This window comes from Psammomys obesus, unplaced genomic scaffold, assembly GCF_907164565.1.
Source record: "Psammomys obesus unplaced genomic scaffold, mPsaObe1.curated_primary_1811, whole genome shotgun sequence".
NCBI lineage: Eukaryota > Metazoa > Chordata > Mammalia > Rodentia > Muridae > Psammomys > Psammomys obesus.
Window position 1 is genome coordinate 10,551,694 of NW_026596069.1, and position 23,083 is coordinate 10,574,776.

Consider the following 23,083-nt stretch of genomic DNA (forward strand, 5'->3'; position numbering starts at 1 on the left):
CACAGCCACAGTCTATCTCTGCAGATGAGGTTCTGTTCCATTCAAGCAACTTCAGTGATTCTTAGGGTAGTATCTAAAACGGGATAATAGAAACCTGGGAAAAACACACACAGCTCCAAAAAGCAAAGAAAGGAAATTTTCAAATGAGCAAATCTCTACTGTTCTCAGAATTGTTCTTGCTCTTTGGTTGGGGACCCCTTCCTCAGGAAGGAGGGTCTGGACCCAGCTTGGGCCTGGGACTGTCAGCTTCAGGGCTGAGAATCTCTGGGCCCTCCGGCCACATCTGCCTCTGGAGTGTGCAGCCTTCTGGCTGTACCAAACGCTTGGCCGGGTTTTTCAGGCTGTTAGGGTCACGCTTCTTTAAATAAAAATTTAAGCACAACGCCAAGTAATGTAATTCAGGGTTAAGAACAGAGAATCCTGAAAACCGGAAAGTGACCAGCAGGGAAGCTGGTCGGAAGGGGGGAGAGGGGGCTAGGCCAGCAGCTCCGCCTGCCGTCCCAGGTCCCGGCCCTGCAGCCTGGGGAAGAATGGGCGCCTTATTTTAATTGGCCCGTGTCTCCAAAGCCGAGGAAGGCAAACGTAGGAAAGGATGGGGGTGCAGGTAAACACGCCGAGAATGAAAATCGGCTGCCCCGGCCAAGTTCAGCACCACTATTCGCCCCCAGAGGCGGGACGGCTCTTGCGCCTGCCACTCCCTCTCGCGCGCAGCTGAGGCTTCAGCCCCGCGGGCCCGGCGGGAGTCCCGCGCTGCGCGATCTGGGCGGCCAGACCCAGCGCCGGAGACTCCCAGCTTCGCACCTCTGGATCGGGTGGTGCAGGCTAGCACAAGCCGCTCCAGTCTACCTAAGGCTGCATATGGGTTGGCGAAGGTGTGGGGGTCTGGGGGCGAGGAGGATTTCTTTGACAGTGGATTAAGAAAATAAATTTCCAGTTTGCCACAGTAAAACAAAACGAGGGCAAAAACCAAGGCTCTCCCCCGAGCTGGCTCTCCAGCTCCAGAGCCCGGCTCCTTCCTCGTCCGCGGAGGGTGAGCCGGCCGGGGGAGACCTGGCTCCTACCTTCCTCCCTCCAGCCACCGGCCGCTCTGGCTGCCGCTGTCCGGACGGGAGAAGTCGTCTGGGACTGAAACATTCCCTCCCGCCTCTTCAGAGGGCTGGGGCGGAGAACCAAGCCGAATTCTACTCCCTGAGCCTCTGGTGCGGCTCGCGCCGCTCTGCTAGCCCCATGCTTCCCAGGTGGATCCGATATCGGTGGGTGCAGAACAGGAGGGAGAAATTTGGGGGCTGCTCTGGCAGGTTCGAGATGAGAGAGGGGGAAAAAGCGAGACAGAAACAGAAAGCGCGCGCTAGAGCTCCTGTCTATAGATTTATCCACATAATATATATTTATGTATCTCTCTCTCTCTCTCTCTCTCTCTCTCTCTCTCGACACTGATCAATGCGCACTCGGATCTCTGGGCGGACTCCCTCCAAGCCGGCTGGCTTTTTCTAGTCTAAATAAATAAATAAATGGGGCCAGATGGGAGAGAAAAGCGCCCATTCCACCTCCGCCGCCGCCCCGCCCGCCGTCCCTGCCTTCGCCTAGCCCGCCTGTCGCCCGAACAGAGCGCAGCTAAGTGGATAACGCCCCCCTACCTACCCACACGAAAAGGAAAATCAATGCTTTGAAAATACAAAAGGTTGCACCTGCTGCTATCACCAAAAAATATATATAACAATAATAACAACAACAACAACCCCAAAAAGGCAAAGAGAAGAGAGCAGGAGCCCCGGTGGCTGACAGGCACCCTCTGCCCGCGGCTGCGGGGCCCGGAATTTCAGCGCCTCCCAAAGAGCCATGCGCCTGGCGCTATTTATAGCCGGGGGACGTCTCGGACCGTACCACCGCCGCTCCGCGGGGCCGCCGACGGGGGAGGCGCGCGAGGCCGGCGCCGCCCCGGCCGCCCTGCCCCCGGCCGCCGCCTGCCTCCGTGCGCCCCCCCAGCGCGCCCACTCTCGGGCCCGCGCTCCCCTCCTCCTACCGCGCACCCTCGCCGCCCCCACCCCTGGTCTGGCAGGGAACTTGAACCGGTCCAGCCTGTTTAAACCGAAAGGACAGAGATCCTGTCTGTTCAATGTAAAAAAAAAAAAGAAAAAAAAAAAGAAAAGAAAAGAAAGAAAGAAAAGAAAAGAAAGAAAGAAGAAGAAGAAAAAAACCACATCAGACTGAGAGAGAGAAAGAGAAAGAGAGAGAGAAGAGAGAGCATAGAACGAGAGCCCAGAGCAGAGCGAGGTGTAGGAAACCGAAGGGAGAGAACCCGAGTGTGTGAGTGTGTGTGTGTGAGTGTGTGTGCGTGTGTGTGAGTGTGTGTGAGTGTGTGTGCGTGTGAGTGTGTGCGTGTGCGTGTGTGAGCGCGAGCGAGCGAGTGAGGGAGAGGAGCGAGAGAGTGCGAGCGAGAAAGAATAAAAGGAAAGATTTTTCTCTATGTATATAAAGATGGCCACGTTAGCAAACGGACAGGCTGACAACGCGAGCCTCAGTACCAACGGGCTCGGCAGCAGCCCGGGCAGCGCCGGGCACATGAACGGATTAAGCCACAGCCCGGGGAACCCGTCGACCATTCCCATGAAGGACCACGATGCCATCAAGCTGTTCATTGGGCAGATCCCCCGAAACCTGGATGAGAAGGACCTCAAGCCCCTCTTCGAGGAGTTCGGCAAGATCTACGAGCTTACGGTTCTGAAGGACAGGTTCACAGGCATGCACAAAGGTGAGAGCACCTTTCCCTCCCAACTTTGCCGGGGAACAGGAGCGGGGCGGGCTGCAGACCGGCCGGCCGGCGACTGGCACAAGCCGGAGACGGGGCGAAAGCGAGCCGCGGGCGGGCTCCGCGGAGGGAGGCGCTCCCGCAGCAGAGACCGAGCTGGGGTGTGTGGGGAGATGTTCGCCGGGACAAGGCTGGGCTTGGGGCGAACAGCCGATGGAAGCGGTGCCCTGGAGAGAGCAGCGGGGACAGGAGATGAAAAGAAGGAGGGATGAGGGGCAAAAGGGGTTGGGGGGTTTTTTGGATCTAGCGACTTGAAAGATTGGGATGGGGACAGCTGCTCCCCGCAAACCCAGAAAACTGAGCGGACTGGCGGGCGCTCAGCTGGCCCGGGATATGGGGTGCTGTCCATCGCCGTGGTGCTGAAAACACTACAGGAATTGCTCTCCTCCTTCTGCGTGGGCCAGTAGAGCAGGAGTGTAGCCGTCTAAAAGGGAGAGGGGTAACAAATTCAGAGAGGATTTTTTATTTTGCTATCAATTTAACAGTAAACTCTCCCTAGCGAGATGTGTGCCTCAGTAGTCTGCTTGTGGGATGACTGGTGAGAAGGGGCTGGTTTCGATATTTGGAAGAACTGAAAAAAAAAAAAAAAAAAAAACCAAGGCAAGAATTAGCAAGCACAGAGCCATCCCCTGGGTGGAGTGTGGGGACTAGGAACCCTCCAACAATCCCCTTCTCCATTGAGGCAGGAATTTGGAAAAGAATATATGCATGCAAGAGATGCATTTTGAAAGAAAAACCTTAATTTATCCCATACTCACCATACAGGGAGCTTTATAGTACGTTATTTCTCCCTAGAAGCAATAACTGCTAGTGAGTGCCTGGGGAAGATGGGGACACAATAATCAAAGAATTAAAACCTAACAACTTTTCGGAAAGTGGTCATGGGATTGTCTGCAACCTGCCTGTTTTCTCCTTGTTTTATTATCTTTAAGGCATAGCCCCAAATGAGTTCAGTTGTAGAATGTGTGTGGGTGGCTGGTGGGTGACGAAATTAGCCCAGTGCTCCGTTCCCTAACAGTAATGTATAGGATGTGCAGCAGGGATTAATCGGTGCTGGAGCTGTGTGGGCAAGTTAAATGCTTTCTGAGAGAGATTGATGGCCAGGCAAGGGAGGAGTACAGGGCTAAGGAAGTTGTAGGGATGTATGGACATTCCGTTTTTAATAAACAGTAGTGTGGAGAACCAAGAAAGATGCTGTGTGAGAGCTGGCGGGTTTGAAGATGAAAACACACACGTATGCTCACCCCCACACAGAGAGCAGCCTCAGCTTTGGCCATAAATGGGCTATGAACATAACTGATCCTCCGGCACATTAGATGCAGAGAGCAGAGCTGAGTGGCTCTCTAAGCAGCAGAGGATTTTCTCTACCACAACCACCCTCATTCCCTGGCCCTCCCTGCATTCGAATACTGAACAGATCTCCAAAGTCTTCCTAGTTGGAGTCCCAGAGAGCAGTTTTTATTGGCTTTAGCATCTTCCAGCTTGCATGCTGAGGAGTAAATCTTAAAGTTAATGGCATGTTGAGTAGCACACACACACACACACACACACACACACACACACACAAAAAAAACAGCAGAATGGAAATATACTAGATTTGTTGGGGTGGGGTGAGGGTGGGGGCTGTCATGGAGATAGAAAGCAACCTTTATCCAATATGGAGAAAATGTCTGTTCAGAAGAGATTTTGGAAGCGAGATGGGGAAGGCAGGCTTCAAAATAATATTTGGGAAATAGAAATACTTTCTTTTCCCCTCCCTCTGGAGGCAACCATGTCTTTGTAGTTTTTCCCTTTCTAATCAAGCTCCCTGGAAGCTAATCAAGGTTTGTATCAAACCTTTGTCATTCTAATAGGTCCTCAGTTTTAAAAATAGTAATAATAGAATTTTAACAGCATGGAGGAGGGAAGCTGTCCATCTTAACAATCAGTTCTTGTAGTAATTTAATATTTCAAAGTTTAAAAAAAATCAGAACCCACTAGAGGGAAAGACAGTTGTGGGGAGCTGGAAGTTCTATGAGCTCTTATTGGAGCACTTTATTGCTCCCCTATTTCCAGCACAGATAAACTTTAATGCTATTCCATGTTTTCTTCTCAGCAATCTCTTGCTGATACCACCACTTTGTTTCTGGTGTAATTTGAACTCTCTTATACTATAGTAAAGAATTTCTTTTATTTGCATCAGGAAGATGGATAAGGCTTAGTGCACACGCATGCACACACACACACATACACACACACACACACAATATGCGTATTTATACAGGATTCCTAGGACTGGTAAAACTTCATTTCCCAAGTAATTCTTCTTGCAAAGTGGCTCAGTCTGACAGGCAGGACTGCTGGCTCTGGAATACTGAGTGTCTCATTGTTGCCCCTTGCCTTTCATAATGTTGGCATATTTTTCCTTCATGAAAGTTTCTGCTTCTCCATCCTTCTGATTTTTAGAGTCAGGGTTGGCCCACTATGTCCCTGGCAGTACTAAGAAGCTCTCACCGAGCTGAATAAATACAAGCATTTCTCAAAGCTGGTTTATTCAGTATTGGTAGAGTTTGAACTCATACTTCATTGATGCAGTCTGATTTATTAGCTATTCCTGATTTTAAAAAAAAAAAGCCTCTGGCCACCTTTTTTAAAAAAATTACTTGCTTGCCGTTGGTGATTGATTACTCTTAAGTGAAAAAGCATGATGAAGCTTGAAGAATGAATGCTGCATTTGGCTTCTACATCTTCCCAGTCTCTAAACTGACAACGTGAGGATAAGGATGGAACCATGCCTTTGTTAAGCCTGGTTTCAGGGCATATTTGCGGTTCTTGCTCCCCATTTCTTGAGTGTTTAACTTCTAATGAATTACAATGAGATATAATTGAGAGACCTTACACGACACTGACCTCCAGTGTGGCTAGCACGCGACAATATCAGTTCCTGAAAATCAGTAACACCTAGAGGATATGCATGAGGTTTCAGGTGGGTATCCATTTCTTGGACACCTGCCATTTCAGGTAACTGGAAAAGGGAGGAGTTCCAAGGGTTAATGGAATACCTGCCATGCGTAGAGTGCACCTTAAAAGGCAATTACTCCAGTCAAATTGGGAGTCCGTGGAGGAGGGAGTGGGTGGGTGTTGTGGATCATCCCCACCCCCATATCCAGAAAAGGCTGTTCGACTGGGAAGCAGCAAATAGCAGCTGTGGAGTGGGATAATTACTGTAAAGGTAAATTTACCCCCTAGAGACCAGCAAGCAATTGGTGGGAAGGGGATCTGTATGGTAGGCAGAGAGAGAGAGAGAGAAAGAGAGAGAGAGAGAGAGAGAGAGAGAGAGAGAGAGAGAGAAAAGGCTGAATCAAAATCCAAAGAAACAATATGCACAGAAGAAAGCCCACTGTAATGCAAACTCCGGCTAACTAGAGCCTTCTCTTCTCCCCAGTTCGAGGCACTTTTGGAAAGATTGTTTTTTCAGACTCCAAGGAGAAAGACATTGTAGTATTGATCAAACAAGAGAGAGGCCAATTCCCGGGATAGCAGCAGAAATGAGCTGAGGGCCAATTTCGCCTTGTTTTGTAGAATTTTTCTTCCCTGAAAAAGAAGGAACAGGTCACCCACTAGTCTACTTATTTCCTTTCTCATTTTTCTCTTACTTCTCTTTTCTCCTTTTTGTTTCTTGGCGAGCAGAGATGGTGACTAAAGGTACATAAATACACATGCTTACCCATGCTTGTATACACATGCACAAACACACACACACACACACACACACACACATCACTGCATCACACATGAATAAGCCAGAAATTCATTCATAACTTTGGTCCTGTCTAGCAAGATAGGAGGCAGCAAAGACTGAGTTACAGGGATACATAAAGACTAGTGCTCTCTGGATAGCCATATTATAATGCATTATCTTTGAAGTCATTTAAGTCCAATTTAAGTGGTATTTAGTATAATATTTATGAACTAATGTAATCTAAACATAGGGTTGTCCCCAAAGATTTAAACTGCCTTTACCACTGGTGTGCGCTTGTTCTGGGAGACTGCAGTGCATTTTCATCTAAACACCCAGGTCCCCATCAGAGTGCCTCTTATTACTTGATCAGAACAGCTTTGTACCTGGATAACTACTATGCTTTGAGTACCTATTTCATGATCAAAAATCTATTCTAGTGACATCCTGGGATCAGGGCAGAGGGCTTCAAACCCAGGAGCTACTTCTGTAAGAGCAGCAGCTGCCTCTGCTGTCACATTCCATGCAGAAGAAGGGTGGGGACTGAGTATCAGAACCTTCTGTGGATTCGTCTCCAAGAAGGGCATCGTTTTAATATAGCCTCAGCATCAGTGGCACAACCTCTGATTTCAGCTGTGCCTAGGTAGGAAACACCTGAATCCCCTTGATTTATTATGTAAGAGGAAGGAAGAAGAGAGATAGAGGTTATGGTTGTGTTTTGGTAATTTATAATCATCTTCATAAATTACAGTTCATGTTCTCATTTAAAGACACAAGTATTTTTCAGAACATCAAATTTCCACCTCTTGATTTTAACCAAAATGGCTTTTTTTTAATGTTGTGGTTATAGGTGAATTAAAACTGTAAGGCACTATCTAGTTTTCATTTTCAAAATGAGTCTAACACTGCAAAACTGAGTATCAGCATGTGTGTCAGCCCAATGAAGATGAACTTTTTAAAATTACTTTGAAAAATAAAAAGTCAGTTTTGTCCAGAGAAAAAGACTAGCTAAAAAACTTGTTACACACCTACAACTGCTAATAGAAAGGTTTACCTTGTAAGAGAGAGAGAGAGAAAAGAGGATAACCAGAATAAGAAAACAAAACAAAAAATAAATTCTCTAAAATAATTTTACCAAAAAAAAAAAAGCAGTAGTAATCATTTGCAGACTAACACATGTCAAAGCATTTGATGCCTCCAAATTCCACATGTCAATGTGTCCTATTTAAAAGCAAAGAAAAAATTAGTGTGAGGTGATTGTTTTATTTAAAAGACTAGTGGTTATTTATTTTTTAGCATAATTTTATTTATCTTTAAGACGGATGTTCTGTGAATCAGCACACAGGCAAATTAGCATGCACACACGCACAAATGTTCATCCATGTGCAAGAATGGTTAACTGCATTCCACATATATGAAAAGCAGGGCTGGCCTAGATTTCATTGCAGTTCAACAGACAGATGTTAACACATGCCCCCAGTCCAGTCTGTCTTGGTAATTCCAGGTTTTATTGAAAGAATCCCCTTGAAGTTTCCGTCACTCCTTCCACTACCTCCTCCTGTTGACCATAGGTTTGTAGCTTCTCAAACACAAAACAAAATAGAAACCAAAGATTTTCTTGAATGAAGTCATAGCTTGAAAACAATTTAAAAATGCTTACTTAAGTTGTAACTCCAAGAATAGTCACTGAGAAGTTCTCAGAGTTGGGGTTATTTTGTTTTGTTTTGTTTTGTTTTGTTTTGTTTTGTTTTGTTTTGTTTTGTTTATAGCCAGGTTCCAGGGAGACTTCTGAGATCACATTACCATTACTATTATTAGTACTGCTACCTCATTGTTCTAGATGATAAACTGGGGTAAGAGAGAATGCCTAAGAAGACAGCCAAGACCCCACTTCACTAGTTTATAAAGAATCGGCACTAACAAAAACACTACTGAAGTCACAACTTCCATGTCGCTGAAAGAGGATCAGTTTCCAATTTGACCAAGACTGATATCACCTGAGAAGGGTTTGGGATGGGGTGGGTATAGAGAAGGGGGAGATACAACGGTGATCAGGGCCCAACACTGCAAGCAGAAATTTTAAGAACAGCACTATTGGGTCCAAATGCTGGAAGCTGGACGCGCCTGTCTGACAGTGGTTCTGAGCTTGGAAGGGAATCCCATGTGACATGCAGAGAGAAGAGCCAGAGGGTGTAAAATCCAGTATGTTCCCTAGTACCAGAGGATGGGTTTGGGAAGATGCTGTGGCCTCTGTGTGGGAAGGGGTGGGAGTGGGGCCTCTAGTGTGTCCTCGCTCGAGCACATACACACATGTATGCAAAGGGAAGAGGTGGCAGAGACAAGTAGCATAGAGATGATGTAAAGGCTGTAAACAACATCAGGAGAAGGGTAACAGAAAAAAGGAAAGAATCCAGAGAAAAGGACTACCCTTATTATTATATAGATCTTCTCCCCTCGAAACTCGTGGCTTGGATTTGTCAGTGCCCAGGTTGCAGTGTGGAGGTGTGCTTCTTTTTATCTGGCTGTTTTTTCCACTCAGAAGTCCAGATTTGGGAGAGAATCCCATCATCACCCCCCACCCATCACTCTTTGAAGTCTGCCCTGCTTCTGCTCACCCATTGACTCATTTTAGAAACGACCTTCAATCTGGGATCTGAGAAGCCAGCCCCAGTGTCCAGCTCTCTGCAGAGACTGAGTCTCCGCACCCACTGCCTCCCTCCCCCATGCACTGCCCCTGACCTCCCAGCCTACTTTCTTGTACACACACACACACACACACACGCCACTTGAAAAGCTCAGTTAATCCTAACAGGCCCTCTGAACACTCTGCTGTGTTCTCTCTAAATGGAAGCAGGGTGTGGCAGATACCCAGTTGCCCTTCTTTTGAGCTCTTTATAACAAGAAAACACAATCTCCTCTTCCTTGCCTACTTCTCCTGTTTTTTTCAAGTCTTTTACATGCACGGCCTCTCCGGGAATGGCAGAAAGCAACCTGTCCTATCCAATCACTTCTGAGGCTAGACCAGTCCTCACCCTTCCCTCCTGGCTTAGCTATGGCCCCTGCATCATCCGTTACCTTTTCTCTCTCTCTTTTTCTCATCCTTGCTTCTCAAAAATCCTACTTGGCCACACTGAGAAGCTTCTTCAGTAGGGACTGAAGAAGGAGGCAAATAGGTGTGGAGAACACATAGGTGTGGAGAGAAAGGTTCTGGGAAGAAACAGCAATTGTAGAAGCAGCCAAAATTCTTATCTCCTACTCTTGATGGACTCAGAAACCAGGGTTGTTGTCTGTGAGATTCCCAGCCGGTGTCCACGTAGGTGCTTCTGGCAGATCTGTGGCTATGGCACTGTACCCATCCAGGGGTCACTGGGAACTCGCTGAGCGGAAATGGAGGAGGCTCTTACAGAAATTCTATGAACTCAGGAAATCCCTCTGGTTTCTGAGTCCTTCAAAAGTAGATGTTTTCAGGATTATGCATTCCCGGGTTTCTCTCCTTCCACTTGATCCGAATTTGCTTTCTCTTATCCCTGTTGTATCTCCTCTCCAGCATGAGCTGATTGAGGCTCTAAACAGCTATTCCCAGCAGCTTCGCTCAGGAGCAGATCCTAGGTGGCCGTCTGCAAGTATAAATAAATGGATGCTCTCGTGAAGAAAAATGTAGTTCTAGTTCTGTGAATACCAGAAATAGTGATCAAACACAGGAGAAAAAAAAACTGATAATGAGCTGGCTTGCAACAAGAGTTTAATTGAGAGCGACTCCGGAAGGCTGGCTCTGGACAGCCCTACACAAACTGACCGCGATGCTACTTTATAGCAATGCACTCAGCTTTAATTAATTATCTTTGTTAAGAAAGACTACAGACCGAAGGTTTCCACACACTCAACAGATCTCACCACCCCACCCCCACCCCCACCCATTAGGTTGCCCTACCACCCACTGGTGAGGCCAGCAAGCTTCCCAGTCTCCCCCCTTATGGCTGTTGATTTCTTCCCCTTTGTTGTAAAAAAACAACCAGTTATTCTGCACAGTTGTCTGTCCTATGGCAGGAAGTGTGATTGGTGGTGTTGGCTGAGGGCTTGGGGCTCTCTTTCCACAGCTGTTTCTAGAAATATACAACTAAGACTCATTTCACCTATATGAATCTATGTGGAGAGTGTGTTGTTAGAAGAAAAATAGAAGTCATGGGAACAGAGTTACTGGAAGACGTGTGTGTGTGTGTGTGTGTGTGTGTGTGTGTGTGTGTGTGTGTTTGCATGCATGCATGAGTGCACATGTACAAGCCATGGTACACTGCCATATAAATATTATGGAATCAATACCTTTCCCATCCACTGCCCACACCTCTTGCCTCCTCCCTCCCATCTCTTGAGCACCTGTACCTTGGCTATATTTCACACTGAGAAATGTGCATAGCGAAGCGTGCATGGACAATGCTTGAATCCAGTGGTGGACTCTGGGTGCCCAGTGGAGGACAACCCTAGCCTGGGGTAGGTGGGGTCTGGAGAATCCACTGCTCAGCATATCATGGGAACCTCACTCTCCGGTGTGCCCCAGACCTGCAAACTGACAGGTGACTCAGTTGAAATCAGCCCTTGGAGTCGTTCTAGGCAGATTTGAAAGCCATACGTGGCTGTTTGTTCATTATTCTAATTTAATGATGCAGTCACACCTAATTAATCCATGTCTGGTTTATTCATATGCTGTATCTGAAGATCCAGAAGATTACTTTAACTACCCAGCTTCCTTGCACAGGGACAAGTGAAGGGGTACCCTCTACAAGGGAACATGTGTGGGTCTCTACAGTATAGGGCCACTGTAGAGCCAGTTGGCAAAGACATGATCTCTAACACTTCCCTATCCATGAAGGCCTGATAGCAGACCCAGAAACACACAAAAGTGAGGTCTGGGCACACAGGCACCTAGGCACGCATGCATACACACACACACACACACACACACACACACACACATGCCTTCAATCATAGAAATGCAGCACCTATTCCCTTCCAGAAGGCAGAAGGAATCAGCAAGGTCTGCTGGCCTGCCAAGCACTCTTCTGACTGGGGAGTTGATGCAGAGCATTGAGAGGCTGAGCTGAGTCAGCCTCCCTGCTCCTGGCCTTAAGAAAGTAGAGCCAGATGAATTATTATTGTACAGATAAAGAAACCAAGTCAGCGAGGAAGTATGCTGCTCAAGTCTAGCCTGTAAAATGGCCTTTGATGTACTTTTCAGTGGCTGGTTCTTACTAAGCAGATCCAGTGAATACCATCTCTCACCTGGCAGGTAAATTAGGAGACTGAGGCATCAACCTAATAATATTCTTACAAAGCACAACCTTCTCTCGAAGTCTTAGGAGACAAGAGGCATCCAAAGATCAAACACGACATCACAGTATATTTGTAGGAACTGTCTTGTTCTGCTACCTCCCTATAACGCTCTAATTGACTATTTGATCATCTCTAAAAGGGCCTGTTGTTCAAGACAGACTCTCTTTCTCTCTGTCTCTCTCAGACACACACACATCTCAAGCATATATGTCTTCTTGCAAACAACATTCATTCTATCCTCCCACCTTATGTGATGTAGGTAGATTTGCACAGGTTCTTGAAATAGAGAAATAGAGAGTACACACTGAAGAGCATATATGCCCTTCCTGTAACAGGCTTATCAATACCTTTCAAAGAAATGTGACAGCCAGCCCAGAGTGATTCAGTTGTGTGGACAAAGGTTAGCATATAGATATCCATTATTAATAATATCAATATCTTGGTTGACCAATATAACCAGAAACGGTATCATGCTGCTGATGATGGGGGAGGCCAGGAGGACTTCACAACAACAGCAGGAAATTGTGCCCATGTAAAATTAATCATATTGACTGATTCTAAGAATATACAGGGAGGTGATGATGTTAAGAGCGCTTGTGTGGTGGGAGAGAAGACCTCGTTCCCAGAGGCTTCATAAGCTCCTAGAATGAGCCCAGAGGGGACGGAGGCATTCCTGTGTAACTGGTAAGAACACTTTCCATCTTCTGCCCTCTGCTTTCCAGCAGGGCAAAGTGGAGGAGAGGTGTTCTCTGGACAGGAAAAGAAAGAAATTAGATCCTTTGACCATTATCCATCCAACTTATCCATATCTTCATATCAAATCAATACTTGGCTTGGCTTGATCTCACCGGATGAGACACAAGGAGCATCCTTGCTCCTCATCCATAATTCTGTGAAGAAGACCATCTCCAAGGAAGTAGGGAGAGCCTGAAGCAGTGGCCTCAATTGACAGAGTAAAGAACTGGTCCCTGGGGATGCCAGAGTGCACATCACAGGTTTCAGGGATCCAGGACAGAAAGCATTTGTTTGGATCAGTAACCCAGGTGCGTTCTTTGGACCAGAGGCTCAGGTCTTCTCCATATGCATTAGTGTCAAGGTGAGAATGTTCTGGAATCTAGAAAACTAGCTCTCACCTAGGTTCACCTCTACTTGCAGTGAAAGATAAAAGAGAAGTTCATGCTTCTTTGACCTTAGTATTTCTTTGGGGTTTGCCCAGACTTTTTACTCTGCTCACCTATCTTGGTGATACTTGGATGCTCTAGAGGTATTCACAGGAAGGAGAGGAAAGGAACTTCAGTGTTATGCTCCACCAGTCAAAACCCAAAAGGATATCTTTTCACTAGTGTTCTCTCTTCTCAAAGCCAACAAGACTGCTTGGAAGGAACCTGCCTTCACACCCAGGCTTATAGCAGAATAATGATAATTGTGAGGTCCTGGAAAGAGTGGGGGCATGCCTTAGATTGGAAAGGATGGAAAGATAAAGCTGTCTATGGATGAGTGCAGAGAGAGGTGTCTATTGAGGAAGGCACTTGACTCACAAAAAGAAGTGCTCAGGTCCTAGCAGACAGAGATTCATATTTGCTCCCGGCCCACTGGAAGCCACAAAGTGGCATGTCATTCTGTATCCCATTCAGCAGCCAGGACTCAGCACCCAGTCTAATCCCTGCATTTCCCTCCATGGTGTTCATCAACTAGGGTCTCAGCTAACTGGGGTCTTGGAGTTCGAGTCTGGCTCCCAAACTGCTCTCAGAAGGTGAGAGAGACAGGTGGGTTCTGGTGTTAGAGTTCAGTCCTCCCCACATGTGCCCCTGTCCTCCCCTCAGCCACAAGTCACTCCTATGAGCAGTTTCAGAGAGAACACTAGCAAGCCTCAAAGCCTGGCCTCTGCTTTAGACCCTTTGAGGAGGGAGAGAGGGAGGAGTCTCCAAATTGTAGAGGAGGGCTCATCTCTTCTGGCTGTCGCCTGCCCTCTGACGGTAAGAAAAAGAACTCACATAGCTCTGATGGCCCCTAACAACTGAGCGACCTTCCACAGTCCAGGCACCCAGGCCCCATGGAAGCAAGGAACTACTGATGACCCCACCACACATGCTGCTCCCACACCACACCGTAAGGCTGTGGGCTGGAATCTCCCTGCAGGAGTGGATGACATGATCCAAGGGCCGCCTTCCTCTCCTGTGAAATCAGGTCTCAGCCTGGGCACAAACTAAACAAGGACACACAAAATAACCAGAAAATTCAGAACCTATCATCATTTCTCAACCTCTGTGTGCTTTGTCTTGTTTCAAAACTAAACAGTGATAGCCTGGTTTAGTACAGTGTTGATTTTTAATCCCATATGATGAGGTGGTTCCTTGTGTTGGAGGGAGAACTGAAATCTTGTCTGTACTTAGGGACTGATGTGGTTTAACTCCAAACTGCCATCACCATCCTGGACTTCTGCAAAAGAATGCCCAAACAGTCCCAGTAGAGGCTCACACAAAGCCAACACATCCTGTGTTCAATTCTGAATCCAGGAAGGATGGGTTAGGGATTTGTGTACATACCTGCAGGCCACCAGGTTTCATGCTGCACCGGAAGTCTGGCTCACTAGAGCTGCAGAGACTCAGGGCAAGAGAACTGCCTCTGGCTTGTGGTCAAAGCTTTAGTTTCTTTTCTGATATAATAATAATAATGATAAAAATAATAATTTTACTGGAAAAGTAATACTTACTCAGTACTGTCACCTCTGCCGTAAGCAAACCATTTAATTTATTTTAGAGTCAATTCTTTCACAATTCAGTTGGGCAAGTTTGGAAATCTTCTGGAATAAGGAATGAGAGGAAAAGTGAACCTGGAACAGGGCAACTGAGCTGGACCCTTAGGGATTAGGACAAGGGCAGCAGGTGAATGGACTGCATCTCCGTTAGAGAAAGGTACGCGGTTAAGCTGAGAGGTAACTGCTAGATGGATGAGTAATAGTGTACCCTGGGCAAGGAATGTTCTTCCAAATGGCAGGCCATTCCTAAACACTGCCACTCCAGGGACCCTCAGCGAATCAAGGGAGCTATGTCAAGCATACAGGCTATACTCACTGGACTGAAGCCAGACTACCTCCCCTGTGGGAATGACACCCTGTCCTCCTGCTTCCTTCCAGGCTTTGGCTTGTTTCTCTCTTAGTTTCTCAAGTTTCTCCGCCAAACATTAACTTCAATTGTTCTGACCTTGTCTCAGCTGAGCTAGTTCTTTAGGAGCACTGGTTACAGCAGAGGCCAGACAACCAGGAGGAGAGTGGTCCCTAGATCATCAAGACATGAGGAGTCTCACAGATACAACTGCAGTGTTGCTAAGGTGCCCCTACCCTCCCCACCCTCACCTCCACAAAGCACACAGACAGCTTCTTAAAAGGAAGGGGGGATGCCTGTGGGGATGTATGGTCTCTACTAGTGCTGGGAAGTCCCTGGGTATGATGGGAAGACACAAGCCATCCTGAGAGAGGCCTGGGTTCACCTCAAGACAGTCCCTCAGAATGTCAGGCCCGGACCTCAGAAGGTAGGGATCAATGTTCATCACTACCAAAGTAACTATGGGCATGATAATGGCAACCCAGCAAACATGAAGCCTCTCAAAGAAAATGCCTGGGATGAGGAATGTGGAAATTCCTCAAGATGGGGTCTCAGGTAAGGATATCTGGGGTGTTGCCAAATCCTCAGGTCTAGAGGGAAAGAAAGTTCCAAAGCAGCAAACAAAACAGCAAGAAGGCAGAGCAGAAAGCTGCATAGCTGACAGGTCAGAGTGTTCTGTTTTGTTCCATTCTGTTGTATGTTTTTGTCCCGCTGCAATGAAGTCTCATTCTCAGGCTGACGGACAAAGGAATTTCTCATTCGGAATAAATCTTGACCCATCATCAGCCAGCACAGGGACAGTGGGCCAAGGACAGGTGGGTGGGAGACAGAAGCTTCAGGGAAGTCAGTGGCGTACACAGGACCTGCCTGGATTGTCCTTACTTGCCTGCTTTAGGGCTGCAGCATCCTTCAGCCATCCCAGCTGCAACCCACTTGGGCTAAGAAATTACTCATGGAATAGTCAAACTATGGCCGTGCTCCCCATCACTGGATCAGGCATGTAGATTGCCCCAAAAGGCTCCCTCGATGACTTTTTCCAGTCACACACAGAGGGGCTCTGGGACTAGAATCCTTCTGCACCCTCCACCCTTCCTCTATGCCTTTCCTGATGCAGGAATAGCTGGACAGCAGCCATGCAGTAAAGATTCAGGCCGGGGACATTCTCCTGGGGTGACACTGGTCTTGCAGTTGGAAGAAATCTGTAAAGGTGCCAGGAAGTAGTGCTCTCGGTGTACGCAACACGCCTGCACAGAAATGCCAGGGGCTCCCAGGCAGCAGTGAGGGGAAAGAAAACAGCTCAGAACCGTGAGAAGACATGAGGCGAGAGCCTTCCGAGTCAGCTCTTTAAAGGAGGGAAAGCCCTTCCTTGCAGACCTTGTTGCTGCTGTTTGACTCCCCGGAGTTTTCATCAGAGACCAGAGCTTGGCTTCCCATAAAGCTCCTATTAGTCCTAGCTCTTAAGATCTCGGCAGTATTGGGGGGGGGGAGGGGGCTTTAAGTACCTTACAGAGAAATGGAAATCACCAATAGCGGTCACTCAGAACCTTTCCAGTTCCAGGTCACTCACTCTACATCCTCCACAGTGGCCCCACCCATTTCCCAAACTCTAAGCTCCAGACCCCAAACCAGCATCCAGGACCCTCAGGCCATGAGCACCAACTCACAGTGACCTTCTTTTCCTGTCCTTTCCAAGTCCAGCCTCTTGTTGATCTGACAAATCAGTCTGAGCAGAAGTGCCCCTGGCGGCTAATGGACATTAATGTGTGACCGTCATCATGACATGTACCTCCTAACAGGCCTTTCCGAGCCCACGCTATAAGAAAGAAGTATCTACATCAACATGGACCACACCGGAGAGAGATGAGATGCTGCCAGGTAGAGCGATCCCTAAGTAACATGGGCCTGTGGCTCAGGGCAGTGAGGTTTACGCGGAGTTATGCCTGCTGCCCTAGAGCAGCAGAGGGACCCAGCCTCATCATTCTGCTCTCCCAGCACAGCCAGCAGTCATGCCAAAGGTTTGAAGCATTAAACACAAGTGGAAAAATTTAAACCGGTGTCATACCTGCAACACCAGATTCCTCCCTCCACAGAGAAGCTCTGCTTGGGAAGTTTATGGAACAGCTAGGAGTCCTGGGTTCGGGGAGATGAGATTTCTTCGCTCATGCTCTTCCCATCCAGACAGCAAACGGGGAGAGAGAGGGACCGTGGTGGATAAGACTCTCGACTTTCCTCCTCTGTTCTGTTATTCATTTCCTCTGATTTTTATCTAATCTCTCTCTGATTGTCCTGGCGAAACTTAATAGACAAAGTGAATTTTTATTACATCATCAATATAATCGCCAGCTAATCAAGAGACACAGGGCCCACCGCAAGCCCTGTAGCTCCTCATCCAGCTTCATGAATAGAAGGAGCAATCACTGACAAGCCAGCTCCTCTACCTACCCCCAGTCGGAATGGCCCTCTTTCTGCCCCTTGGCCAGACTACGCCAGGGTGCTCTGTCTTTTGCTGGACCTCACCTCTACCCAGTGGGTCACACTGCTGGTCGATGGTGAAATCTTCCCAGGGCCTGCATTTCAAATGCCAAAAATGCCTAATGTCGACCGTTCATGATCATGCTTTCAGTGAATTGGGGGATAGGATAGGTCATAAAATATTAGGTAATCCGATGAGTTGCAGAACGTAGCATCAACTACATCATATGCCACATTAAGTTGTTTGTTCACTGTGGCCGCACAGCCTACATGCAAAAGCCTTTTCTGTCACTTAGAGTCACACTATCAAATACGCTGTATCGTAGAGGCCCTTTCGTATTTTTCCGTATTAACATATGCCTTCTGTTTACATAGCGTGTTACCACGCAAACTGCTCTCCCGTATCTTCCTCTGCTGTAGCAGGGCACACTGTACCCTGTTTTATAAAGAAAAAAATGAAAAAGGAACGATGAAGGAAAATTACAATCTCATCAAATCCTGCCAGAATGAACAGATCCGCTTGGGCTTGGGATGTGTGAGACGGATGGGGGCCTTGCTAAAGCAGGGGCAGAGGCAGGTGGCTGGAACAGCAGGCAGAGTCCTGGGGCTTAGCTTGCTTGGCAGCCCCCGGCTGCGGAGCACCCACCACACTCAGACTAAGACCTCCCCTGACAAAGCTGCCCTGTGCTACTGTGAAAATGAGTGCTCTCCTTTCCAAGCTGCCTTGGTAGAAGAGGCTCCATCCGCAGCGTAGTTGTGCTCTTCCTGCCTTTCGTCAGAGACAGTCCACACTGCTTTGCTGTGGTGCGTGTTTCAGGAAACCGGCATATGTCATACAGGGTCAGGCCTAGTAAATAAGCTAGGTGAAAAGGCTAATGAATCCGTCTTGGTGTCAATAACCCCAGCTGATGGTCAGGATGAAGGGAAACTGCTTCGTACAGGTGGTCAGAGCCATCTCTGGGAGTGGCCACCTTCTGTAAAAGTTGTCTCTGGTTCCGGCTGTGGCGGGGGCTTGTGTATCTTATCCTTCTGCTCAGGCTGTAAATCTATGAGGAGTCCTTGGCCTCATGGGGCCTCTGGATGTGTAAGAGCTTAATGTCCTGGGTGTTGCCTGTTACAGGGGGAACTAGTGCACCAAAAACACTCTATTCACACATCTGTTTCCTGCCACTGGTTTTATCAAAGACTGGTCCTCTTCCCATCCACTCCAAGCCTCGGTTTTTCCGCCCTTACATTGTTGCAGTGAACCCGCTCAGCTCACCTTTTAGGGTCATTGTGGGGATTAGATAAAAGGAGCACACATAGTATGAACAGTTAAATTTCTAGGCTCATCCATCCAAATTACAGGCCGGCACCCCTGCCAGAACACCAAGTGGCTCTGGCTGTCCTTCTCAAAATGCAAAGAATAGAGGGGTCACTGAGAGTCACAGGTAGACAGGAAAGAAGACTGATAGTGCACCTACTATGTGGCACACTTAGTCTTTTGCCAGGATCATCTCATCAAATCCTCATGTCAAGAGTGGCAGAGATGTCACTGTGCCCCTTTGAGTGCAAAGAAAATGAGATGGCTGACAACAGCAGCTCCACATAGCTTCACACACCAGACTCTTCTGCCTTCTCAAGCTGCCACATGGCCCCTTCCAGAAGTCAGAGGCCATCTCCATCTCCCACATCTGCAAATGAGAGAATGGGAACCCTGCAAAGTACCCACTAGTGCTTTCTCGTGTTATTCTGTGGCATCTCACACGAAGAATCAGAAGATGCAGACACAGAGAGACTTGTGCTCATTCCTGGGTCCATAGAGGAAGCACACACAGACACCATTGCCTGCAGATACATCACACACAAGGACATACGATCATTCAGATTCACTCACAAATACACACATACACACACGCACACACGTGTGTGAGCACTCGCATAGGAACATTCATTCAAATATCCAAAGGCTCAAGTATACGTGTAAACATTCCTGCAGACAAACTTACACGTGAAGAAACTCATATAGAGATACACGCAGAGACCTGGACACACAGACACACACCTGTTTCTAATGACAAAACTTAATCAAAAGCACACACATGACTAGATGACCTAACTTGTTAGGTGAAACAAAGCCAGCTGTTTGGGAGAAGTGGGGATAGTGGTATATTATAGAGGAAAAACAGGCATGGGGTGGGGTGGCTCAGTTCCTTTCTAACCCAAGCCAGAGGCCAAAACTCCTCTCCCTGTGTAGCCCAGGAGCAACGCCACACCCGAGACCACAACCTCATTAGAAATCAGCAAATGCTCAGAAGGTCTTTGGTAAGGGCACTCCCTCTTCATACTCATGAGTGTGTCATTCTTTGAAGCTAGGGCAGATTTTTGCTCATCTGACCAACACCAAAGGCTCGTCCTGGAGAGACTGAGGACAAACCTCCCAAGGATCACACAGCCCTATGAACTGACCCTAAGCAGTTCTCAGCAAAGTAAAGAAAGGCCCATGAGTCATGAGTAGCAGAAGTGGTGGCAACTGAGAAGAGAGGGCGGGGTCCCCAGGCACAGATTGAACTGCCATGGTTCAGAGCCTGAGAAACGGCCCTTTGCTCACCCAGTCTTCTGTGACCACCTAAGGGCACTCTCAGCCTATGGGGCTCCTGTTGGTCGGTGGGAATGAACAGGAACTCAGATGCAGTAAAAGAATGCTCAGTGGATGGCAGGAGTGAAGCACGGTGAAAGGCACCTCTGGGCACTAGGGCAGGGTACACTGTGATACGTCTCCCAGGCATCCCGTGTGGATCCGTGTTATATCCTCAGGTTTTGCACCAGCTCTGTTCTTGTGTGTAGAGTGCACACCGCATACACTGGACCAGTGTGGAGGAGAGCTCAGTTATCTGTGCCAACGCTGAAAAGAGAAAAAGGCACGGACCGCTCTCAGTGTCCCTCCAAGATGGCAAAGCTCCCACATCCTGGAAAGCCCCATCTTCTCTCTCACAGCTCTAGGACTATGTACGTCTCATTCCAAGACCACCTCAGTCCCCTGAGAATCTTGGGCAGGGTTCCAAGAAACAGAACACTCCACTGTGGCTGCAGTAAGATGTGTGTGTGTGTGTGTGTGTGTGTGTGTGTGTGTGTGTGTGTGTGTAAAACAAATGCTTGCATGGAGTGTGTAGTGTGTGTGCATAATAAATAGTGCATGCCTCCTCCATACAAGTACAAACCAGTCACAGCCTGTGAGACCCAGGCAAGGAGACGTGTGGACATGTGCACTCATACATGCTGAGTTTATGCAGGCTTGTGTGGGCTGTGACGGCTCAGCTGGGCCAATTTTTAGTGACAGATTGTGTGTACGTCTATGACTACAGTTTCTACCAAGTGCATGGAAAAAACAGAAAAGATGCGTCCAACTCCCTGGGTGGGCACTCTTGCAGCTCTGCAAATGTGTGTGAGCATGGATGTCTATCAATGGGGCACAGGGAGGACTGTTGAAGAAAGCTGTGGAAAGAGCAAATGTGGAGTCAGACAGTGTCCAGGTGCCCAGCTGACGTGTGTGTGTGTGTGTGTGTGTGTGTGTGAGAGAGAGAGAGAGAGAGAGAGAGAGAGAGAAAGAGAGACAGACAGACAGACACAGACTAAGGGAGAGAAAGGCAGCTACAATAGGCAGAGAGGCCTCCGCCCCGCCCCCTCCATCATGGATGGAACAGATGGTACTAAGGCCAGATGAGGCATGCCAGAGGCTGTGCCTAAAGAAGGACAATGCCCAGGAGGACTGGGGAAAAGCCCCAGGAATACCCTCACACCAGATGCATCTCTGCTTTGCTCACATGGGCATCTCTTGCACAGACACAGCCCCCAAGTCAAGCCTCTTTGCTTCTCTCCTAAGTCTCTAGAGGCTGACTCCAGCTGTTGGAAATCAACAGAGACCTAGCCCTAGACCACATCTCCTTCACTATTCCCTAGGATCCTACCTGGAGACTTGCAAACACAGATTGGTAGCTAACCATGCACTCATTTAGAGACCTGACCATCCTAGCCCTTGGGCTATGCCTTTTTCTTCACATCCAGGCTTTCAAAAAGGTTCCACAGGTAGATGGAGCCTGACTGACTCCTGCAGCCAGAAAGACCCACCCTCCTCAACATCCCTAGGAGCCCACAGCACAGTTTCCTGGGAATCTGGTAGAAATGAAGGCCCTGTCCTCCACACCAGACTTCTCAGCTCCTTATGGATGGTGTTAGGAATCTGCAGTTGAGTAACAACCCCAAGGGACTTCCTGTCACTTGATCCATGAAGCTCTAGGCTCATCCCCTAGGCCAAGTTGTCAGAATATTGTGGCTTTCTCCTGCCTTGAAGTGGAACACCTCCAACATATCACCCAGTTCCACTTTCTTCCCCAGGGAGACAACCTGCCACACCTCCATCTACCTGCATACCAGAACTTATTTCTAAGGCCATAGCCATCACAGTGGCATGCCTCCTTTTGTAGGATAGAGTCTTACTCTCATACAAACACACACAGAGGGACACAGAGAGAGAGAGACAGACAGACAGACAGACAGACGGACACCTGAACCCTGAGATAAATCATTCGGTTCAATTTCTTGCTTTGCAAGGGTGAAGCCATGTGTTCAGTCCCTCCCCTGCTCCACATCCAACAGGTGTTCCCAGGGCTTCCTAAACCCAGATGGCTGGGGGTAGAGAGGTCAGGGGTAGCAACGGTTGATAAGACAGGCAACACCTCACTGTGTTCAAGCCCAACTGCTGTTGCCAGGACAACTGTGTGCCTGCTTAAACCAGCCTCAGTTTCCCTCTCTATCCAGAGAGAAATAAAGCTGCCTGAAAAAAAAAATCTATTGTGAACAGGAAGTGCTGTAATCTAGGTAGACGATCTGGCACGGTGCCTGAGACATGGTGTGCCTGCAGTCAGTTGTAGCTACAGAGCAAGCGAGAAAAAGAAGTCAATAGAGTTCACAGCCGAGGCACCCATAGCCTCTCCGCTTGTGTTTTACTCTCACCTGGCCCTTCCTGGGATATTAATTGTTCCCCAGCCTGGTGCACTCTCTTCCTTTCCTCTCTGGTCAAACCAAAATTAGCTGCTTTGAACAAGGCACAGCGTCTCCTCCCAAAAGCCTCTCACTGCAGCAGCCTCCACAACCTCCTTCAATTCCTGGAACCTCAAACCCCTTATACAGCCCAATCCAGGCAGGCTCCACTGTGCAAGCATATTGGGTCTGCCTCTCCTGAGCTTGGGAACTTTCTAAGGCAAGCCAAAACTGTGGTACCACAAACCCAACAGAGCTTCCCAGACTCTAGCTGGGCCTGTCTGACATGGCAGCTCCTTCCATAATCTGGAGACAGAAGAGGGACTATCACTCCACATCCCAGAAATCTCCAGTTGCCTTTTTAGCATTAAGTTTATTTGCATGCTATTATTCTCTTTTGTGAACAGTGCGTTTCATGGAAGGAGTAAAGGGGGATGAGGTGGCTGTAGGAGGAGAATGAGGCCAGTATCCATAACTCCCCAAAAGAGAACCACTGTGAACGTTTGCTCACATCCTTAGCCCATCCAGGGCAAAAGCTTCCTCCAATTTGGGCTGGGATTTCTCTTACCTGGTGCATCCTTAGCCTGAAATGCACACAGTTGAAGATGTAGGTGGAAGAGCAGCAGTCCCAGA

At 48.0% G+C, this 23,083-nt stretch overlaps 1 protein-coding gene across 35 annotated transcripts in view; it reads left to right on the forward strand.

The window, feature by feature from the left end:
* Nucleotides 1–1,988: 1,988 nt before the first annotated feature.
* Celf4 (CUGBP Elav-like family member 4) overlaps nt 1,989–23,083 on the forward strand; it is a 276,506-nt gene continuing 255,411 nt past the window's right edge. For 14 of the 35 annotated variants that reach the window (XM_055625351.1, XM_055625339.1, XM_055625361.1 and 11 more), the window contains exon 1: nt 1,991–2,752. In XM_055625351.1, coding sequence (XP_055481326.1) covers nt 2,467–2,752 — 286 coding nt within the window. In that variant the 5' untranslated portion in view covers nt 1,991–2,466. Of the gene's footprint in view, nt 2,753–23,083 lie in introns of all 35 variants that reach the window. The other 21 variants (XM_055625354.1, XM_055625341.1, XM_055625370.1 and 18 more) reach the window with 3 other exon arrangements.